A 23,275-nucleotide genomic window follows, 5' to 3' on the forward strand; every position below is an offset into this window, starting at 1 on the left:
TTTACATTATGTGGTCCCAGTTAACCTGAGAATCACTATTTGACACCGTCAGGAAAGTAATGCCTATGTGCCTTTGGCACTGATTGGATATATATTGTTCTGACTGATCATTCAATTAATTCACTCTAAAAAATTAAAACTCCACATTGAACATATCTTTATTAAATGTTATGAAATCCTGTATCTAGAACCTGACTTCATTATAAAAGTAACATAACAAATTATGCTTTTTACAGTTTTATTTATTTATTGAAAAGGTAGTACATCCACATAATACAATTTTCAAAACTTCCATTCCCCCAGCCACCCACTTCCCCTTTTCTTTCCCAGAAGTAATTATGGTTCCCAGCTTCTTGTGTTTCTTTCCAGAGATAGTTTATACATATACACTCAATTATGTGCTTAACACTTGTTCTCCTTTTTATATACAAATGGTAGCACATTGTACTCACTATCCTGCACCTTGCTTTTTTTTCACCTAATAATGTATGCTGGAGATTATCCCACATCACTACATACATGGTGTCCAAGTTCTATTTATATATTTTATTCATTTTTTTCTATCTAGGAGTTTGCTGTATCAACATACCAGGATTTCAGAAAACAGACCCCTGGTGTTGTCATTTGGACAGCTTTCAATCTTTTGTTTTCATAAACAATTCATTAAGTGAGTACCTCTGTCCATCGTTTTGTACATGTGTGAGTATATACATTCCTAGAAGTGAAATTGCTGGCAAAGCCACATGCATTTGTGGTTTTGATTACTTTGGAATCATTCCTCTTTGAATAAGAGTTTTTCCTGGACTTGATGTCTGCTGGAGGTTCATGTGGGAAAAAAAACCCAGAGCCACATTCTAGAAAGATCAGAGGTTTTCTTAACAACTGGGATTTTTCCCCCCCAATTTAGTAGTTCCTTTAGACTTGACTTTTCTGGAGTCAGTAAATATAGTGGCAACTGTAGGGTTCTTCACAAGGAACACTCCCTTCTCTTTCCCCAGCCCCCACCAACTGCTCCTCCAATTAGTACAGACTACTTACTGCTATATATGGTTTGTCTGAGCAATTCCTTGTCAAGACCCCTGCCTGTTTCTCCTCATATCCCAAATGGGTCTAGGAAATATACTACCTCCCACCTATCCATGCCCTCAGTTACTGCTGTTGTGTTTGTGTATGTGTTGCACTTAGGGTGTTTCCTGAACCCCAGCTAAGAGTTCTTACCAGTGCTGTCTCACATCTACAGCCTTGAGCATTCTCTCTCGTCTGAGAGCACCCACAGTGGCTGCTTGATTTCCTCTGCCTGTGGCAGCCTTTTCATCAGGGTTTCAGATATCTCTTAATTTTGTCAGATATAGAGATTATACTTCTGCTTCTTTTTCTCCAGTAGCTTTTGGGTGAAGACTGAGATGAAAAGAAAAAAAAGGCTGACTTTATTCCCCATATTTAAACCAGAAGTCAGAACATACTTTTAAAATGTCAATTAACAAAACTTTCCTTCAGGGAACATAACAGACACTATTGATTTATTCTCTAATGTGCAATGAGCTTTGACTTCCGTGTGTGGCCTTTCCCATGGGCTTTCTTTCCTGTATGTGTTCTCTGATGTACAATAAGATTTGATTTTTGGGTAAAGGCTTTCCCACATTCTGTACACTTATAGGGTTTTTCTCCAGTATGAGTTCTCTGGTGTACAGTGAATGTTGATTTTTCTCTAAAGGCTTTGCCACACTCAGTGCATGCATAGGGTTTCTCTCCTGTGTGTGTTCGCTGATGTATTATGAGCTGTGACTTCTGGCTAAAAGCTTTCCAACATACAGGACATTCATAGGGTTTCTCTCCTGTGTGAATTCTCTGATGTATAATGAGCTTTGACTTTTCTCTGAAGGCTTTGCCACATTCATTACATTTATAGGGTTTTTCTTCTGTATGAGTTCTTTGATGTATAATAAGATACGATTTCTGGGAAAATGCCTTTTCACATTCATTGCATTCATAGGGCTTCTCTCCTGTATGACCTCTCTGGTGTAGCATCAGATAGGATTTCTGAGAGAATGCTTTCTCACATTCATTACATTCAAATGGTTTCTCTCCTGAATGAGTTCTCTGATGTACACCAAGGTTTGACTTTTGGGTGAAAGTTTTCCCACACACATCACATTCATAGGGTTTCTCTCCTGTGTGAGTTCTCTGATGCACAATGAGGGTTGACTTCTCATTGAAAGACTTCCCACATTCAGTACATTTATGAGGTTTCTCTCCCGTGTGAGTTCTTTGATGTATAATGAGAGTTGACTTATCACTGAAAGTTTTCTTACACTCATTACATTCATGGGGTTTCTTTCCTGTATGAGTACTATGATGTATAATTAGATCAAGCTTCTGTATGAAAGACTCCCCACATTTAGTGCATTCATAAGTTTTCTCTCCTGTGTGGGTTTTCTGATGGACAATGAGGTTTGACTTCTGAGTGAAAGCTTTTCCACATTCATTGCATTCATAAGGTTTCTCTCCTGTATGAGTCCTGTAATGTATGATGACAGTTGACTTTTCTCTGAAGGCTTTCCCACATTCTGGACACTCAAAGGGTCGCTCTCCTGTATGAGTTCTCAGGTGTATAATGAGCTGAGATTTTTGGCTAAAGGCTTTTCCACATTCAGTACATCCAAAGGGTTTCTCTCCTGTATGAGTTCTCCAGTGTACAATGAGATGTGATTTCTTGCTGAAGGTTTTCCTACATGCAGTACATTCAAAGGGTTTCTCTCCATTTTTAATTCTCTGATGTAGACTAAGACCTTTCTTTCGCCTGAGGGCCTTCCCACACTCTTTATATCCATAGGTTTTCACTCCAGGAGTTGTTTTCTCATACTCAGTATGGAATAATAATTTTGTATTATCATGTTTCTTTTCTACAGAGCTTCTACTAAATAAGTCTAAATTATCTACCATATTATTTCCAAATGACTCATGTTTATGAGGTTTTTGTATTGAAGCAACAAGGTTTGTACTCAGATGAAGTGTGTTTCCAAATTCATTATAGTCATGGCCACTCTTGGTGGTGATTGTTTTCTTGTCAGGGAATCCAACTTGTATCAACAAACATTTATCTCTATCGTCATGGTTCTGTCTCTCAATCTGTTCATCAACTTGGCAGGCTTCTTCTAGAAAGAAGTACAGTAAATCATTTTTATACTTTGACATTATGGAATGGATCTTCTTTAGAAATGCCCTGCCATATGAAAGCTGATACTATTATCTCATTTTATCAGAGTTCCTGGAGAGAGAAATTTGACCATCAAATTCTGCTTTTTACAAAACTCCCACCTGCTAGCCTTTTTGTTACTAAGAACAATCTCACCCTGACACCTCAGTCTTTCTTACCTCTACTTTTACATCATCTCTGATTTCCATCAACTCTAGTGACCTTATCACCCTTAATCTTCATTTATCATATGAACTCTTAATTGTACCTGACTTATACTATTTGCAACAAGCCTGAATCCATATTCTTAGTAAATGAAAGATTTAGAATAATTAGCCTTACCAAAACAAAGAAAAACCTAAAGATCTTTGGCCAATCCCGACTCATTTTTGTATCTATCTAAGCTTGCATTCACAATTCTTTAACACCACCTTCTGCTCCTGTCTACACGCTTTCCTCTAATATCTATGTCTATTATTAACTCCAAAACCTTCCTCATGTTCCATTGCCCACAGAGCTTAATCCTCCATAGTTTGCTATATTCAGAATCTAGATAACTCTCAAGGTGTTCAGTCTTTTCAAAACTTACTCTATAACTTTAATTTTTACTAACTTCTAAAGTAGTTGTTCATCTGTACTACTCAGATAAAACTGCAAAGCCTTGCCTTTAATATACCATATTTCATCAATCTCAAGATGCATATTATTCCATATTAACATTTCTGAATCCAGATACACCTCACAATCAATGACATGCCATAAATTAATTTGTGGCAATTTTTCTTTGTTAGTGGTGTGTCTTAAAATCAATCGTCCCTTGAAGTCAATAAAATATGGTACATACTTTTTGCACAGATACTTAATTTTATCATTATTTGTAGTTTGCTTTTCTTCTCACCTTTTCCTGAAATTTTATATGAAAATTTTCAAACATACAGAAAAGTTGAAAGAAGAGTACAATAACTAAACTACTCATATTACCACTTAGATTTAATAAAGATAACATTTGTGATAATAATACTGAATTTTAAAATGGTTCATACAGCTGTGGTTTCTCTTCCTGTGACTTATTTCTTTAGATATCAAAGCACTAATTCTTAACCATGAGTGAACATCAGAATCATAGAAAAAGCTTTTATAAAATACATTTGACGGGATCCAGGACTCACCAAGGATCTATTGATTCTGGACCTCCTTAGATGGTAAGAAGCAATATAGCATATGTGGCTAGGGTCATGGACTCTCTAGCCCAGGATCAAATCCTGGCTTAGTCTTTCACTTGCTCTGTGACCTTAGGCAAGTTATCTAATCTATTTGTATCTTACTTTCCCACCTGGAAAACAGGCATTATAGCACTGCCCACCCACTGTTTGTTGATATGATTAAATTACTTATAACAGAGTATGCATGCCACATAGGAATTGCTTTCATAAGTTTACTAGAACAACGACTATACTACTATTACTGCTACAATGATTTCTACTAATATTATGATTAAGAGCCACTACATTACTATAAAAAATAAGAAATATCTCAATATATTCAACATGTTCTTGAATATCAAGTGGAAAAAAGGTGAATAAAACTGTGCATAGTAGGCTACTATTTTTCTAATGAAGAAAATATATATAAATATATATTTATATAGGCTCATGTAAAAACACAATGGAAGGATAAACTTAAAATTTTAATAAATGGTTACCTATAAGGAGAAGAAAAGAAGAGTGTGGGATGGAGAGGTAAAGAAGCTGGACTTCTTGAAATATACCTTGTTTTCTAGATTTGACTTTGGAAGCAAGTAAATACTTGTGTTAAAAAGAAACAACAGTACAGCTGAAACTAATTCTAAAAAATGTGTATTTCATAATAAAAAAAAAGAAAAAAAAAAAAGAAACAACAGACCCAAAATGGAGTCATTTGTGGTAAGCTTCACCAAGGCTTAATAATTGCAGTTTCAGCCTCTCCCAGGAGTGGAATTTTAAATCCACTGTAGAATTTCCTGATCAGCACTAGTGAGGTAATCTGCCTGAAAAGATTCCCTACCTTTGCCTACAGGAAAGTGACCTTGCCAAAAATAATCCACTTTTAGACCTCCTCATCCCACTCTCCTTCTGCCTGTAAAAACCTTCCATTTTTATACAACTCCTTGGAGCTCCCTTCTATTTGATAGATGGAATGCTGCCCAATTCATGAATTGTTTAATACCAATTATATCTTCAGAGTTACTTGGTTGAATTTTTGTTCTTTAACATTTGCAAATTTTATATAATCATAGAGCGAAATTGAATATAAAGGATTCCCTAATAATAAATATCCCCTCATCTATATTTCCTAACACTCCTGCTGAAAAGTCTTGATTCTCAATGACACCAACATGATTACTTCAATTGATTCAACCCACTATTCACATCCATCAGTCTCAGTATAGTACCAAAAATAAATACTGTAAAAAAATAATATAAACAGAGACACTTTAAAATGGAGTCAGAGCTGCCCTCCCAGAACTGCCTTGCACATATTACTCCTCAAACCTTTAGAATGTTAAAAACAGGACACAAAGAACATTTGAACTGGGCCTAAAGCAACACTGTCACAAGCAACTGTTTGGAAAGATAAGAAAGCAGATATTATGACTACCGGACTGATAACTACTGAACTACCAGACTGAAAATTAAAAACATTGTTTAGAATTAGCATCACTATGTTAGCTTATCTGCACCTATTGACATGCCTTCCCTCTACTGATGTAATTGTTTCCCTTCCCTTTCTCATAAATACTCCTTGCCTTTGTCTCCTAATCAGAACACTATTTGGGTTTCTGCCTGAATCAGTGCTTCCCAAATATTCTTTTTTTATCTCAAATAAATGCTTGTTGCCTCTCACTTTGGTCTTTTATTTTTAGGTTAACAGTACCATCAGATGTAAGATTAAAAAATTAAAAATCTTTAAGCCCAGAATTTGATTTGGAAATATCAATTTGAATATATGTATTTTCTCTTTAAAAAAATATATATTTTTTACATATAAAGTTCCTAGCTCTGTCAATGAAAAGGCCTGGAAACTATTCCCCAACTTCCATATTGTGGTCTCAAAACATTATTTACCACTAAGAAGAACCAGGCCTCCTTGGAGAAGTGGCTGATTCCAGGTCAGAAACAGGAAATATGTAAAATGATCCTGGAATGTCTTGTAACACCAGAAAGCAAATAATCTACCAAAGACTCAGAAGCCAACTTGAAGGCATTTCCATTGGCCAGAGATGGAGCACTTTGATGCATAATAAGGATAAGGCAATGGACTAAAACATAAACATGTTTAAATTCCTAAGACCATAAATGATACTCAAAAAAAGACATATTAGTCACCGTTGAATGATGCTACAAAACTGATTATTTTGAAAACTAGGAAAAGCATGTAATTCATGTATACTATGTACCTATTCTGTATAATACGTAACTCATATGTAACCAAATAGAGCAATCCCACTTTATAGTAGTATTCCAGCTAGTCAACAAAGAAGGAATGATAGATTTTGAGTATCACCATTTTGCAACCATTAATGAATTAATGGATCTAAGCAATAATCACCAATGACTCATAAGAGAAAAAAGACAGACAACCATGTATTACATGCTTTCTGATGGAAGTATGTTACACCAGTTAGGAAATAATCTTGCTAAAAGAAAATAAAACCCTGAATCTGATCAAGCTTCAAGATCTAACTACCAATTTGCAAGATAAACAGGAGATAGGAATATGTTAAATGCCACCATGGGGTACTCACTAGCAAAATCCAGAATGTGAGAAACTAAAGGACAAATGACCCAGCTACTTAAAAAATAAATATATAAGGGAGAAAACAGATGGAGGGGAATTATCTGTAAATTATAAGACAAAAGTTCAAGTAGCTATAAACACACCCAAACCTAGATCCTGATTTCTATATACCATTCCCCATTAAAAGTTATCAGAGATCCTTGGAGAACTGCTCATTCCAGGTCTGAAACTGGAAAAGTACAAGGCAAATCTGAAATATATTTTTGTGCTCCCTCAAGGAATGAGGGAGACATGGAAAAAGACAGAGGAGCCAGCCTGAAGGGACTCTTACTAGCAAATCAAGGACAGTTTGAACATCAAAATGAATAATGACAGTAGAAAATAATGGATTATAGTACATTGAAAAATAGGAATCCACAAGTCCATACTGATAATAAAATTAATGGAGACGGGATAAGGGAAATTGTTCACAGAAGAGTGCCAACTTAGAAATATAGATGGAATAATAGAAAATTCATCATCTTTTCAACCATCTTGGTAATGACTGATTAAGGAAAGAATCATCAGGGAATGTTAAAACCATTGGATAAACATTTCTGAGGAACAGGATATTTACACAGTTTGGCAGTTCCACAAAATGTTAAACACACAGTTACCACACTGTTCAACAATTCCACTCCTATGTATGTAAAGAAATGAAAACATACATCACAAAAACTTCTACATGAATGTTTATAGAAGCATTAATGTGGAAACAACCTCTAAATGTCCATCAGCAAATGAATAGATAAACAATATATGGTATATCCATACAATGGACTATTATTCCGCCATAAAAAGGAATGAAGTATACTGATACATGGTGCAATGTGGACGACCCCTGAAAATATGCCAACAAATGAAAAAAATCAGATGTAAAATGCCACATTTTGTATGGTTCCATTTATATGAAATATCCAGAATAGGCAAATCCATAGAGACAGAAAGATTAGTGGTTGTCAGGGGCTGGAGGAGGGAATAGAGTGACTGATAAGAGATAGGGGTTTCTTTTTGGGGTGATGTTAATGTTCAGAAATGAGATAGTGGTGATGGTTGCACAACTCTGAATATACTAAAAATCACTGAATTTATCTACTTCAAGAGTTAATTTTATGGTACCGTGTTTCCCTGAAAATAAGACCTAGCCGGAGAATAAGCCGTAGCATGATTCCTCCAGGATATGGAGGGCACGCACCCCTCACATGAGGGTTTCATGACCTGTTTCAGGGAGAAGGATGCCTTTTCCACAAACTCCTTCAGCTTAAAATATTCAGTATGCCAAGGTGCCATATTTTGGCACCTAAAATCATGCTACGGCTTATTTTCTGGCTAGGTCTTATTTTCGGGGAAACAGGGTAGGTGAATTATATCTCAGTAAAGCTCTTTTAAAAAAGAGATAATCAAGATGTTTTAGGAGAGCAAATCTGATAGGAACATCTAAGCTGAATGGAATCAGGTAATTCAATCTGGAATTAGAGCATTAGCCTAGGTCTGTGACTAATGTGGGCCTGGCTTCAGTAACGCAGTAAGAAATAAGAAAGGTAGAAATGGCAGGTGTTGGAGGCAGGGGATTGGCATATATAAGACACTTATATATGGGAAAAGGAGCAGAAACTTGTGGGTGAGCACCAACTCCAGGAGAGTGGTCTGCTGGGTGTGGCAGGGGAGGGGGATCAGCCTTATGTCTGGGGTGTTCAAATCCCTGTCCATCATCAAAGAGCCACAACCTTTTTCCAGATATTCCTGAAAGCCCTTTCAGAGGTCCTCACCCCTGACTGACAAGCTGGGACCTCATGTTCCCATAGCCTGGATCCATCCCACTTACCTGGAAAGCTCCAAATTGGGATTTTTCCTTCTGCCAGGCATGGCTCTTCTACCTCCAATTTGAGAATGAGGTCTGGTTTGGTAGCCTGCTGCCCTGCTAATGAGAAATGACAGCAATACCTCCTTGGTCTTCAGAGCTTCTGAGAAAGAGGAAGGTGGAGTTTGGGGCTGCACAAGGGACCTATCACTTGACACAATGGTTAAGTCAAACCATTTCACCTGAGTTTTGAGTTGATAATCACCTTGTCAGGAGAGCAAAGGAGGACAAAGGAACTTTGATGCCTGGAATTCAGTGTCAAACTCTTCAAACAGTTCAGAGACCTTGCAAATTTCCAAAATTGGGAAAGGAAAGGCTCTCTATTGGACACAATCATAAACTGAAATTACCTGAGGAAGTCATTCTTACCCACAGAGACCAGGTTGCTATAGGTCTCCAGCATCACATCTCTGTACAGGTTCCTCTGTGGAGGGTTCAGGTACTGCCACTCCTCCTGGGTGAAATCCACAGCCACATCCTCAAATGTCACAAGTCCCTGTAATTGCACATTCCTTTTATTCTAAAATGCTAAACACTGGGTAATGAGGATGGAATGTAGGAGAAACTTCTGATTGGATTCCCAGTTCATGATGATGACTTAATACAGGATGCCTCCTTTATATCAAGTTAATGACCTACTTTGTGGGAAAATCACAAATCATGGTAGAAAAACTTCCATTAAATAATAGAATATATAAGACAATGCGGTATTAGCACAAGGCTAGACAAATAGTCCAGTAGAACTAAAAATAATCCAAATATGTATGGACACCTGAGTTATGACAAAGGTGGCACTGCAAAGCAGTGGGAAGAGGATGATCTTTTCAAATAAATGTGGATAGGTTACTGGATAGCTCTATTGGGGAAAAATAACATTTAACCCCTAACACTCACCATACACAAAAATCAGCTACAGGTATACTGTAAATCAAATGTGAAAGGTAATACAATGAAGTATCCAGAAAATAACATAGGAAAATGTTTTCACAGTCTTGGGGTAAAGGGAGAATTCTAAAACAAGACATGAAAAACACCAGTCTTAAAGGAAAAGACTTATAAATGTTACAAGGTTAAAAACACAACAGTAAAAAGGCAAGCTGTAGATGGGGAGGTTATCCTCAACGTTCCTAAGTGATAAAGGGATCTTATCTGGATCATATAAAATAACTCTACAAATCAATAAGAAACATATAAACAACACAGAAAAATAGACAATAGATGTGAATAGGTACTTTACTAAAAAGAAAAACCAAATGACCTATGAACATGAGAAAATGTACTCAACTTTATTAGCAGTCAGGTAACCAATGAAGTACTCAATCCCATTAGCACTCAGATTAAAACTTGAGCCACACTGAGATACCACTAGGCACCTACCAGAAAGGTTATAATTAAGCAAACTAAAATACCATAAGTTTGTGCTGATATGGGAACTCACACACTGTTAGTAGGAATGTAAACTGGTATAATTTCTTGGGGAAACAGATTGGCATTATTTACTGAAGTTAATGATTTACATACACTATGACCCAACGATTCTACTATTTCGTACACACCTTAGAAAAAATCATGCACATGTACTCTAGAAAACAAGTACAGGGATATTCACAGCAGCACTATTTCTAATACTAAATTGTGGGGAAAACCCAAATGTCTGTCAACAACACAATGGATAATTGTGGCCCAGTCATTCAGTACAATACTGTGGTAATGAAAATGAATGAACTACAAGTGCATATCCAACACAGATGAATCTCACAGCTGTACAAATGAATCCAGACACAAAATAGTACATACTGCATGATTCTGTTTATATATAGTAAGAGAACAGGCAAGACCAATCCATGATGTTAGAAGCCAGGAAAGTAATTACCTTTGGGGATGGGTGGTATTAACTGGGAGAGGGCTTGAGTGGGGATTCAAAGGTCCTGATTATGTTCTAATCTTCAGCTATGGGGTGGCTACACAGTGTATTCACTTTGTGACAGTTCATCAAGCTGTAGACTTATAAACTGCACTTCATGTATGTTATAATAAAATGTGTTTTATATCTTTATACTTAAAATTATTTTTTTCTCTCTAATTTTTCTTATAATGATTATACATTTTTACATTTACATTGTGTGGTAAATAAAACAAGTTTAAAATTATTTTCTTTTTGAGATTTGTATTGTGGAATTGGGGGAGCAGAACATCATTGGGGAATCGGGGAAGGGGAACAGACAACTTGCTGTCTTTTTGTTCTTCAGTCTAGTTGTGGAGGACGTCGCTTCACTGGCCCAAGTTGGTATTATCATTGCACTCTTCCCGGATGAGGCAGTCGCTCGTCGGCCATTGGATGGTGGCTCACAGCAGCTCATGCTGGCTGCCAACCACTCATAGTAGCTCCCAGCAGCCCACTGCACCAGGGGCTGCAGCCTACGCCGTCACTGGCGACTCACGGCAGCCCAGCTCCAGGTTGAGCTGTTGTTCACCATCTTAGCTGTAGAGGGTGCAGCATCACTGGCCCTCATGTGGGATCTGAATCGGGGTCCTGCTGCTCAGAGCAGCATCCCAAGCCAATGCTTAACCAACGCACTGCTCGGCCAGTACTAAAATTATTTTCAGCAAAAATGCAAAGGCCATTCAATGGAAAATGGGAGTTCCCATTTCAATAAATGGTACTGGAACAACTGGATATCCATATGCAAAAAAAGAACTTAAATCCATACCTCCACCATATATAAAAATTAACTCAAAATGGATCACAGACCTAAACGTAAAATTTAAACCTATAAAATTTCTAGAAGAAAATCTTTTTAACCTTAGGTTAGCCAAATAATTTCTTAGGTGTGACACCAAAATTCAAAAGACACTGTTAAGAGAATTAAAAGCTATACAATGGGAGAAAATATTTATAAATCACATATCTGGAAAAAAAGTAGTATTGAGAATATATCAAGAACTCTCAGGCTGGCCAAGTGGCTCAGTTGTTTAAGAGCTAGCTTAAGAGTACGAGCTCTGGTGGGCCGGCCGAGTGGCGTGATCATTAAGAACTGACTTGGGACACCAGAGGGCCCCGGTTCGGATCCCACATATGCAGGCCAGTGACACTGCCCTCTACAGCTAAGATGCTGAACAACAGCTCAACCTGGAGCTGGGCTGCCGTGAGTCGCCGGCCACGGCGTTGGCTGCAGCCCCTGTGGCAGTGGGTTGCAATGGGCTACCGTGTGTAGCCAGCAGCCAGCGTGAGTGGCCAGCAGCCGCAGTGAGCGGCCGTCTAGAAGCCGGCAACTGATCTGCCTCGCCCAGGAAGAGCGCAATGATGGTGCCAACTTGGGCCAGTGAAGCAACGTCCTCCACAACTAGACTGAAGAACAAAACAACAGCAACTTGTCTGTCCCCCTTCCCCCAATTCCCCAGCACTGTTCCCATCCCCCAATTCCCCAATAAAAATCTTAAAAAAAAAAAGAGTATGAGCTCTGAGCAACAGGGCTGCTGGTTTGATTCCCACATGGGCCAGTGATGCTGCGCCTGAGTTGAGCTGCCGCTGAGCTGCCAACAGATGGCAGGATGGCTCAGCTGGTGAGAGCATGTGCTACTAACAACAAGACTGCCTGTTCGATGGTGGGCTATGCCCACCCAAAACCAAGACTGAACTCAGCACCTTGAGCTGAGCTGCCACCTGGATGGCTCAGTGGATAGAGCATGCACTCTTAACAGCCAGGCTGCTGGTTCGACTCCCACATGGGATGGTGGCTACGCCCACCCACAACTAACATGGTAACATAGTACCTTGAGCTTAGAAGCCAGGAGCTGCCAACAGGCAGACAGGTGGTGACTGGCGCCCTCCACAACTAAGATTGAAGAACAACAACTTGGCTGGTCCCCCTCCCCAATTCTCCAACACTGTTCCCCTCCCCCAATTCCCCAATTGAAAAAAAAAACTCTCAAAGCTAAAAACAAAAACAAAAATTGGTGGTGGTGGGGGGTGCAAAAGAGAGATACTTCACCAAAGATACACAAATGACAAATAAGCACATACAAAGATGCTTAACATCATTAGTCATGAGGAAACTCCAAAATTGAAACCACAATGAGATACCACTACACACCTATTAGAATGGAAATACAAAACAAAAAAACACCTGAAAATACCAAGTGCTGGTGAGGATGTGGATCAACTGAAACTATCAAATATCATAGGTAGGAATGCAAAATGGCAGAGCCACTTTGGAAAATAGTTTTCCAGTTTCTATAAAGTTAAGCATAGACTCCCATAAGCCCCAGCAATCCCACTCAAGGTACATTTACCCAAATGGATAGAAACTTATGTAAACCTAAAAAATTGGACATGAATATTTATATAGCAGCTATAGTTGTAATCACCCAAATAGGAAACCCAAAGGTTTTACATTCAGTGAATGGATACACAAACTAGAATCCATACAATATAATACTACTCAGCAATAAAAATGAATGAACTAATGATACATGTAACAATATGGATGAACTTCAAATGTATTATGCTAAGTGAAAGAAGTCAGACTCAAAAGCTACATACTATATGATTCCATTTGTATAACATTATGGGAAAGGCAAAACTATAGAGACCAAAACTATATCAGTGATTACCAGGGGCCAGTGTGCAGCAAGAGTTGACTACAAAGGGGAAAAACTGGGAGGTGACAGAACTGTTTTATATCTTCATCGTGGTGGCAGTTACATTCTGTATGAGTTTGTCAAAACTTGCAGAACTGTACACTAAAGTGAGTCCATTTTACTGTATATACATTATACGTTATTTTTTAAAATTTTAATTAAAAATTAAGGAGCTTCCAATTATTCTAGAATAACTACATCTATTAAATCCAAATCTCTCCGTATATCCTCCAAAACACTATACAGATCAATATGAAGAACAAGTAAAACCACACAACCCCTATCTTCAGTATAACATAATAAAAAAGAGATCACTACAAGTTTCTAATTACCTGTAAGTAAAACCAAATAACAAATTCCAACTGACCTGGCTTTCAAACTCTGCCATAAGCTTTCTGGAGTGTGAGAGGGGCCTGAAAAAAAGTCAAGAGGACAGAAGAGGGGAACAGAGAGCCTAATTGTGAGTTGAAATCATGTTTAGAAAGAGAAAATCTACAATAAGTATGAAAATACTGAAAAACTGTCCAGATATATCAGAGCACCAATTATAGGAAAGGTGTGAGGGACACAAGGTAACAGTAAAAAAAAGCATCACCTCTGTGGGATCAGAGGGTAAAAAGGAATGAGAAAGAACCACTTGGAGATTGGGTAGTGAGGGGGAAATCTAGAGGGAAATTTAGGGTCAAATAAAAAAAAAGAATGTCCAAAACAAATGAAAACAAGTCAGAGCACACACACATCAGTGGCTCTCCACAGCCAAAATAGTCATCCATTAAGGAAATTGCACTTCGCTTCACTGACAAAAGAGGGTGCTCTTGAAACAAGAATCATACAGGCCACCCCAGCCTCCAACAATGTCCTCAAACCAAACAATGAAAAAACAGTGCATCCTTTCAAAACTTGAAGGATAATAAAAAAATAAGAATAAATAAAAAATGAGAAAAATAATACAAAATATTTAAGGTGATAAAAAATTCACCCCACAATGACATCAGCAAAATGACAGAGTAGGCAGCTCCAAGCTATCATCACCCCCACAGAAACATCTAAAAACAAGCAGGAAATGTCAGAACCAACTTAGAACTCTGGAAAACAGACAAAGGTTTGCAGCAACCAAGTGAACATGGAAACTAGAAAAAGGCGACTTAAAGATGGTGGGAAAACATGGCATTTTTATTTGCCTTTGCTCCACCCCCTTCCATGAGCAGCAGTGGCAGCCCATGTTCCCAGTGTAGGACCCTGATTCTGGAGGAAGCAGAGATACCTTATTCATAAATTAGTGTGTGTGTGTGTGTGTGTGTGTGTGTGTGTGTGTGTGTGTGTGTTCTAACTTGTCTGAGGTTACCAAAAGGACTGATACAAGGTGCTCGGCTCTGTTTCGCCTCAGAACACAGGCCAGAAAATCAGCAGGTGTTGCTGTAAAAGGCTGTGAAGCAAACTAACAACCCAAAGGTGTCTGGAGCAAAAGATTACAGTCCAGACATACAATAGTCTGCCTAAGGCCTGAGAGGAAAAACTGGGAGAGATTCTGTAGGAAATTAGGACATTCAAACGCACCCATGGGGATTTAGAAAGCCATGCATATGCCCAGGACAAGATTCATGCTCACAAAAAACCTGAGACTAACTGCTCTAATTCTTCCCAAGCACTGAAAACAAAAACCTTCTAGATTTTTACATGAACAAGTATAAATTTGATCCATAAGCTCATTTACGATTGCATAAAACAAGAAAACTGCAGACCAATCTTACTTACAAACATCAGAGCAAAAATTCTAAATAAAATACAAGTACACAGAATAGATCCACATTAAGACACTACATCATGGCCAGGTAAGATTTATTCCAGGCATACAATAATAGTTCAATAATAGAAAATTCATTAATATAATTTACCATTTAAATAGACCTAAGGAGAAAATTTATATAATTAATATAAGAAATACTAATACAGGGCCGGCCGAGCGGCGCGTTGGTTAAGAGCTGGCTTGGGACGCCAGAGGGCCCCGGTTCGGATCCCACATATGAGGGCCAGTGACACTGCCCTCCACAGCTAAGATGCTGAACAGCAGCTCAACCTGGAGCTGGGTTGCCCTGAGTCGCCGGCATCGGCGTAGGCTGCAGCCCCTGTGGCAGTGGGTTGCCATGGGCTACCGTGTGTAGCCAGCAGCCAGTGTGAGCGGCCAGCAGCTGCAGTGAGTGGCCATCCAGAAGCCGGGGACTGATCTGCCTCGACCGGGAAGAGCGCAATGATGGTGCCAACATCAGCCAGTGAAGCGACGTCCTCCACAACTAGACTGAAGAACAAAATGACAGCAACTTGTCTGTTCCCCTTCCCCCAATTCCCCAGCTCTGTTCCCATCCCCCCAATTCCCCAATAAAAATCTTTAAAAAAAAAAGAAATACTAATACAAAAATATTGAAACAGAATTCAATACTCAATCCTGATTTTAAAAAAATACTGAAAAATATTAGAACTGATGGTAATTTCCTTAAAATAACCAAAGATAGATAGATAAAGGAAGGAAGGAAGGAAGGAAGGAAGGGAAGGAGGGAGAGAAGGACAAAGGGAAGAAGGGAGCAAAGAAGGGAGAATAGAACTGGAATGGAATGGAATGGAATGGAAAGAAGGACATTTTGCATGGGAGCCTTGGGTCACCACAGATAGTGCAATAATGTGATTTAGGGTGGGGGCTTTGGGTCACTCCCCAAGGGGCTGGAGACAGACAGCAGCTATGTGGACCATCATACCTATAAAATGGAACCCTAATAAAACCTCTAGACACCAGGGCTCATGTGAGCTTCCCTGGTTGGCAGAACTCTGTGCATACTATTACAGATCAATGCAAGAAAAGTCACAAATCCCAACTCCATGGCGACAGAAAAATGAAAATTCTGTGTTTAGTACATTCTTGGACTCCGCCCTATGCACTTTTTTCCCTTAGTGGATTCCAATCTGTGTCTTCTCCCTATAACAAGACATAACCATGAGCATAATAGCTTTCAGTAAGTTCAGTGAGTCCTTCCAGGGAATTATCAAACCTAAGGGTGATGTTGGGGACCCCCAAGCTTGTAATTAGTGTCAGAAGTGAGGGTGATCTCTTATGGGGACTGTTCTCCCTAACTTCAGTTGTCAAACTCTTCACAGTTAGAATGACACAAAGTCACAAAGATGCAGTTATCCCTAAGTTAATTTGTAAATTAATGTGATCCTAATATAAAAAGCAAGTTCTTTAATGGTACTAACAAGGTAATATACTAAAAATCATACCAAAAAATAAATGTGCAAGAATAGCTAGAAAAACACTAGAAAAGAAAAACCGTCAGGGAGGAAGTTGCCCTATCAGATACCAGAATATGAGGTCTGACAATTACATTCGCGAACTCGTCCTAAAAGAAGTGCTACATACTTCATTGCTGAATATCACTACCATCACCTTCAAAGTATTCCCCTTGGAAAGCTATGCACCAACGCCAGTGCCTAGTCCACCTTTCAAAGCAATTTTGGAACTCTTTCTGCAATGGCCATCAGAGCTGTCATCGTATTACACTTGATATCCTGAATGTCTTCAAAATGTCTTCCTTTCAGTATTTTCTTTATCTTTGGGTAAAGAAAGAAGTCACTGAGGGCCAGGCCAGGTGAGTAGGGAGAGTGTTCCAATACAGTTATTTCTTTACTGGCTAAAAACTCCCTCACAGACAGTGCCATGTGAGCTGGTGCATGGTAGTGATGCAAGAGCCATGAATTGTTGGCGAAAAGTTCAGGTCATCTAACTTTTTCAGGTAGCCTTTTCAGCACTTCCAAATAGTAAGCTTGGTTAACTGTTTGTCCAGTTGGTACAAATTCATAATGAATAATCCCTCTGATATCAAAAAAGGTTAGCAACTTTGTTGCAACAAGTTTGCAAACTTAATTGTCAGGTTGTGTATGTGTGTGTGTGTGTGTGTGTGTGTGTAGAGATAGCGCCAAAAATGTATACAAATTTTAAGAAAGGAAAAAAACTATTAGAATTGTAATGCTGAATATATACCAATAACAAAAGATGAATACAAGTTATGTGTATGCATTTTTTGGCACCCCGGGTGTATGTATGTATGTGTATGTGTGTTTGTGTACACATATACACACACACATACACACACACACAGAGGGTGCCAAAAAATATATGCAAGTGGACTTTGGTCAACGTTGCTCAAGCAGTAGTTTGCCATAATCAGAAGTGTCTGGACACTGATGGTAACCACTTTGAGCGCCTTTTGTAATTGCAGAAGTCAAACGTTACTTGTATTCATCTTTTGTTATTGGTATATATTGAGTATTACAACTTTAATAGTTTTGATTTCTTAAAATGTCTGTACATTTTTTGGGCATCATTCACACACACACACACAAACACCAAGCTGTGATCACTGAAAGGGCCTAAAAGAAATGACACCCCAGAAGTGATGAGAACACCTAACACACAGATTTTGGTTTCTATATATCATTATCCACTAATAAGAACCAGTGCTCCATGGAGAAATGGCTGATTCTAGGCCTGGGTCAGAGAAACTAAAAGATGAGGGCTGGAATATCTTATTGCATTAAATAGTAAGGAAGTGCTCCAAAAATTATAGGGATATGTCAAAGGGAAACAAAAGCCAACTTAAAAGGGCTCCCACTGGCCAACTTGGGGATAACTGGGCATCAAAATAAACAATGACAGTATGGATTATAATCCACTGAATAAAATTTTAAAAATCTATAAATATAAAAATTTTGTATTACTGATATAAATAAGTAAATAAATAAAGTACAAGAGGAAGATCCACCTTCTAACACCATGACCTTGGGCATTAGGATTCCAACATGTGAATTTTGGGGGAACACAAGCATTCAGACCATAGCAAAGTTCAACAAACAAAAATCAATCACATTTCTATATACTGGCAATGAATATTAAAAACCAAAAATTTAAAAACAAAACCATTTACAATAACTTAAAAAATGAAACAAATGAAACATGTATAGGTCTAACAAAACATGTTGTATGAACTGAATTGTTTCCCCTCCCCCAAAATTCTAATGTTGAAACTTTAACTCTCAATGTGAATTTATTTGAAGAAAGGAACTTTAAGGAGGTAATTAAGGTTAAATCAGGTCATTAGAGTGGGGCCCTAATCTTATAGGACTGGTGTCCTTATAAGAAGAGGAAAAATCACCAGAGCTCCCTTTCTCTGTCTCCACAAGGACAGAAGAATGGCCATGTGAGGACATCTCAAGAAGGCTGTTGTGAACAAGCCAGGAAGAGAGATCTGACCAGAAACAAATTCTGATGGCATCTTGATCTGGGATTAGGAAAATAAATTTGTTTACACAAAAAAATAAATTTCTGTTGTTTAAATGACTCAGTCTGTATTGTTTGATATGGCAGCCCAAGCAGACTAATATACATGTATAGGATCTGTATGTTGAAAGTACAAAACATTGATGAAATAAATCACAAAAGAGCTAAATAAATGGAGAGATGAGCCATGTTCGTGGATTGTAATACACAACATAATAAAGATATCAATTCTCCCCAAACTGATCTATAGATTTAACTCAATTCCTATCAAAATCCTAGTAAGATAATTTTTAGATATATAACAACATTAATCTAAAATTTATATATAGAGATAAAGGCAAAGGAATAAGAATAGCCAAACAATTTTGAAAAAGTAGAATAAAGTTGGAGAGATCACACTACCTGATTTTAAGACTTACTATAAAGCTGCAATTAATGAAGACAGTGTGGTACTGGCAAAGGGTTAGATACATAGATCAATAGAATACAATAAATTCCAGAAATAGACCCCACAAATATGGCCAATTGATATTTGACAAAACTGTAAAAGCAATTCAAGAGAAAAATGGTCCTTTCAACAAATGAGGTGAGAACAAATGGAACTCCATATGCAAAATAATGAACCTTGACCTAATCCTCACACCTTATATAAAAATTAATGCAAAATGGATCATAGGTCTAAATGTAAAAACAAAAACTATAAAACATAGAATAGAAAAAAAATCTTCATGATCTAGGGTTTGGCAAAAAGTTCTTAGACATGACACCAAAAGCACAATCCATAAAGGAAATAATTTATGAATTGAAAATTTACAAAATTAAAAATTCTTGCTATGTGAACAACACTGTTAAGAGAATGAAAAGTCAAGCCACACACTTGGAGAAAATATTTACAAATTACATATCTGACAAAGGACTTATACCTAGAATATATAATATAAAAAACTCTCAAAACTGAATATTGAGAAAACAAACAATCCAATTTGAAAATGGGCAGAAGACTTCACCAAAGAGATACACAAAAAGTACGTAAGTATATATAAAGATATTCAACATCATTAGCCATTAGAGAAAGACAAATTAAAACCATGATGAGATACCACTAGAATGACTAAAATTAAAAATATTGACAAAGCAAGTACTGGCAAAAATGTGAAGCAGCTGGAATTCTTATACATTGCTGGTAGAAATGAAAAATGATTCAATCACTCTGGAAAATAATTTGGAAGAGTCTTTAAAAGTTAAACATATGTTTACCATATGACCCAGCAATCCAATATTTACTCTAGAGAAATGAAAACATATGTTCACACAAAAACCTGTTATGAATGTTTAAAGTAGCTCTACTCTTAATCCAAAACTGGAAATAATTCAAATGTCTTTCAACAGAAGAATGGATAAATAAACTGTGGTACATCTATACCATAGAATACCACTCAGCAATAAAAAGGAAAGTACTGACACACAACTTAGCTGACTCTCCAGGGAATTATACTGAGTGAAAAAAATCCAATCTCAAAAGGTTACACGCTATATGATTCGATTTACATCACTTTTTGAAATGTCAAAATTCTAGAAATGGGGAACAGATCAGTAATTGCTAGTAGTCTAAGAATGGGGATGGGGGAAAGGAGGTGGATGTGGCTATAAAAGGGCAACATCACGGATCCTTGCAGTCATGGAACTGTGTCTTCACTATATCAATGTCAATATCCTGGTTGTGACATTGTACTCTAGTTTTGCATGATGTTAACATTGGGGGAAACTAGGTAAAGGATACACAGGATCTTGCTGTATTATTTTTACAATTGCATACCAATTGTTTCAAAAGAAATTTTAATTTTTTTAAAAAAGGTTACATATTGTATGATTCCATTTATATGACATTCTTGAAAAGATAAAACTATAGTGACACAGAACGGATCTGTGGTTGACTGAGGTTCCAGGTGGGGGAATACATGTCTATAAAGGGGTAGCAGTTTTTTGCATGATGAAACTATTTTCTATCCTATAGATTAGTTACACCAATCTATACATATATTAACATTTATTGAACTGGAAAACAACATCAATTTTACTGTACAGTAATTTAAAAAATAAAAAAAAATTAAATGAAAGGATAAAGGAGGTGTGTTATGGGTGTCTGCAGGACTTTGTCTCTTTGCCAAATGAGAATCAAAATTTCAACTGAGAAGATTACTTTCAGGAAAATCATTTGAAAGACAAGCAGTGCCCTATGACATTTCATTCCAAAATTACATTTTAACATTAGGTCTCCAGCCAACTGAGGAATGCTATAAGAAATATCTGCAGGAAACCAGGGACTGCATTTATCACCAGGCTGTTGTTGAAGACAATTCCACCATCCACAGGAGGACCCAACAAAGAAATTCCTTGAAAGGCAATTGCAGGAAACCATTTCTTTCCTGAGTAATTAGTGTGCTCTCTCCTGGTGTGTAAGTTGAGCCAGGTTACTGTTTACATTTCCTTCTGGCAGGCAGAGGCTCAAAGAGAAATTTGCAATTCATCAGTAGTATCTGTTACACCCTAAGTCTTCCCATGTCTGCATTCTAACGTGGCCTTGCTGCTCTCTCTCATTTTCCCTGATCCTAATGCTTATTTACAAATAATTTCCTATTTTATGTCAGAGATTCCTACATATCTCAACAAATCCACAGTAAAACAACAAGGAACAGACAATAGTCTTACCTGGGGTTCGGCCATTTCCTGCTCTTCTTGGGAAAAGGCAGAGATGTGTGAAGTCTGAGCTGGAAGAGTGGAGAAGTGTAGCGCGTATGAGAGACCCCATCAGGCTTCCAGTGCCCAGAATTATCTGCCTAGAAATTCCCTCACACCAGCTAGGCAAGAGGCTGCTCTGTGGAAGTTTGTGCAACCATGTGGTTTTAACAACCACCTGTGTATTCTTGACTCTTTTCCTCATGTGAACATTTAATATAAAAGATTTTTTCTCGATATTCTTATGCACTGACCCCAATTGTATTTCTAGGTATTTTTCTTAATGAAATAATATATCATAATGTATCATAATTTTTCTGTAAGTATCTTCACTTTAGCATTGGCTTTAACAATGCCAAACTTGAGCAATCCTATATGAGCCATAATACAGAATTAACAAGGAATACAAGAGATGAAATGCTATGTAGCTATTAAAAATGATGTTGTACAGAACTCGACATGTATCTGTGTACTCCTCTGTTTTTACTAAGGTAACATTGGTTTATTATATAAGTTTCAGGTGTGCAACATCATAATTCGACAACTGTATATACTACATCGTGCTCACCTATCTGTGTACTTTTCTGTACATGTATCTAAATTAAGTTTTTAAAACTTTATAAATTTTTAAGCTGAATCACAGTAAACTTCTAAATGAAAAACAAGGTTATAAAACTGCAGGAACCCATTTGAAAACTGTATGTTAAATGTTTAAAAATGCATACCCCTTATACACACTAAAAATGTCTTAAGAATGGACATGTAAATGTAGGGGGATTAAATTAGTTCCTTTTAATTTATTTTCCTCTATTTTCTAATTAATCTAGAATTCAAATGTGTTACTTATCTGTTAAATGCCAAGAAAACTTAACTTTTAAAACACTACCTCCATGACCTTAAGCCCATCCCTGCAGACCCAGCAACACCCGGCCCCGCCCGCCCTTCCCAAGCCCTCAGCTCTGCGTGAGGCCCTCAGGCAAGTGAGTCCTCTCAGGTGCCTCTTCTATCTTCTCACCTCACTGGGGCCGTCTTGCCTAGGAGCCGGAAGGAAGCTTTCAGGTGCAGATTCACTTCAGCTGGAGCATTCACACCAGGCCCCTACCTCGGGGCTTGGGCAAGGGGAGAAGGGCAGAGGGAGAGATGGGGCACGCCTAAGGAGGGGCCTGAGGGGTGCTATGAACCCTTAGCGAAGATCACAGTGCTGGAAAATGTGTAAAAGTCAACGTTTAATAAGCTCCATTCAACCCTGACTAGCCCCATAACTTTGCCCACCATTGAGATTACTGGTTACATTTCCTCAAAACCCTCCTTCACTGACCTGTCGGTCCCCTATCACTTACCCCACAACACGCCACATCAATGACCCCCAGAAACCCCCTTCACTCGTGCCTCAGAACTCCCCATCACTCGCGCAACAGCCCTAGCATTCGCCCCCCCCCAATCTCTCTCTCTTTCTCTCTCTCTCTCTCTCTCTCTTTCTATCTCTATCTCTCATCTATCTCTATCTCTCTCTAGTTCTAACAGATTTTCTGCTTGCTGCAGAGGAGACCGTTACAAAAACTGGCCCCGAGAAGCACTTCCGCTTCGGGACCAACTCGGACTCCGCAACCCACAGGGTTGCAGGGGCCGGGTGTGCGCACGCTCAGTTGTGGTTTGGAGCCCGCGTCCGCCAATAGTCAACTTGCCGCCTCCTCCTGCC

General features: G+C 38.1%; 1 protein-coding gene across 5 annotated transcripts; it reads right to left on the minus strand.

Moving 5' to 3' along the window:
* Positions 1–224: 224 nt before the first annotated feature.
* On the minus strand, positions 225–23,010 carry ZNF182 (zinc finger protein 182). 5 transcript variants are annotated; one of them, XM_019632534.1, is made up of 6 exons: positions 22,917–23,010; positions 22,592–22,777; positions 21,550–21,608; positions 9,243–9,369; positions 8,838–8,933; positions 225–3,155 (listed from the first exon to the last, which is right to left on the minus strand). In XM_019632534.1, exons 3-6 carry the CDS (start codon positions 21,562–21,564, stop codon positions 1,528–1,530), a joined length of 1,866 nt encoding a protein of 621 aa, XP_019488079.1. In that variant the 5' UTR covers positions 21,565–21,608; positions 22,592–22,777; positions 22,917–23,010; the 3' UTR covers positions 225–1,527. The 5 variants fall into 5 exon arrangements, with proteins under 5 accessions (XP_019488079.1, XP_019488082.1, XP_019488080.1 ...); XM_019632537.1 differs by having other exon boundaries at positions 225–3,152; positions 8,838–8,930; positions 22,592–22,989; XM_019632535.1 differs by having other exon boundaries at positions 8,838–8,930; positions 22,592–22,987.
* Positions 23,011–23,275: the final 265 nt, after the last annotated feature.

The sequence above is a fragment of the Hipposideros armiger genome, unplaced genomic scaffold (genome assembly GCF_001890085.2).
Source record: "Hipposideros armiger isolate ML-2016 unplaced genomic scaffold, ASM189008v1 scaffold_1151, whole genome shotgun sequence".
Lineage (NCBI taxonomy): Eukaryota > Metazoa > Chordata > Mammalia > Chiroptera > Hipposideridae > Hipposideros > Hipposideros armiger.

What these genes read in the sequence shown, in the direction of transcription:
- ZNF182 (XM_019632534.1), bottom strand. An exon ending in TAGCAACCTGGTCTCTGTGG is followed by an intron (nt 8,934 to 9,242) that starts GTAAGAATGACT and finishes ATTTCTCATTAG; the next exon opens with CAGGGCAGCAGGCTACCAAA. An exon ending in CCCAATTTGGAGCTTTCCAG is followed by an intron (nt 3,156 to 8,837) that starts GTAAGTGGGATG and finishes ACTTCTTTCTAG; the next exon opens with AAGAAGCCTGCCAAGTTGAT.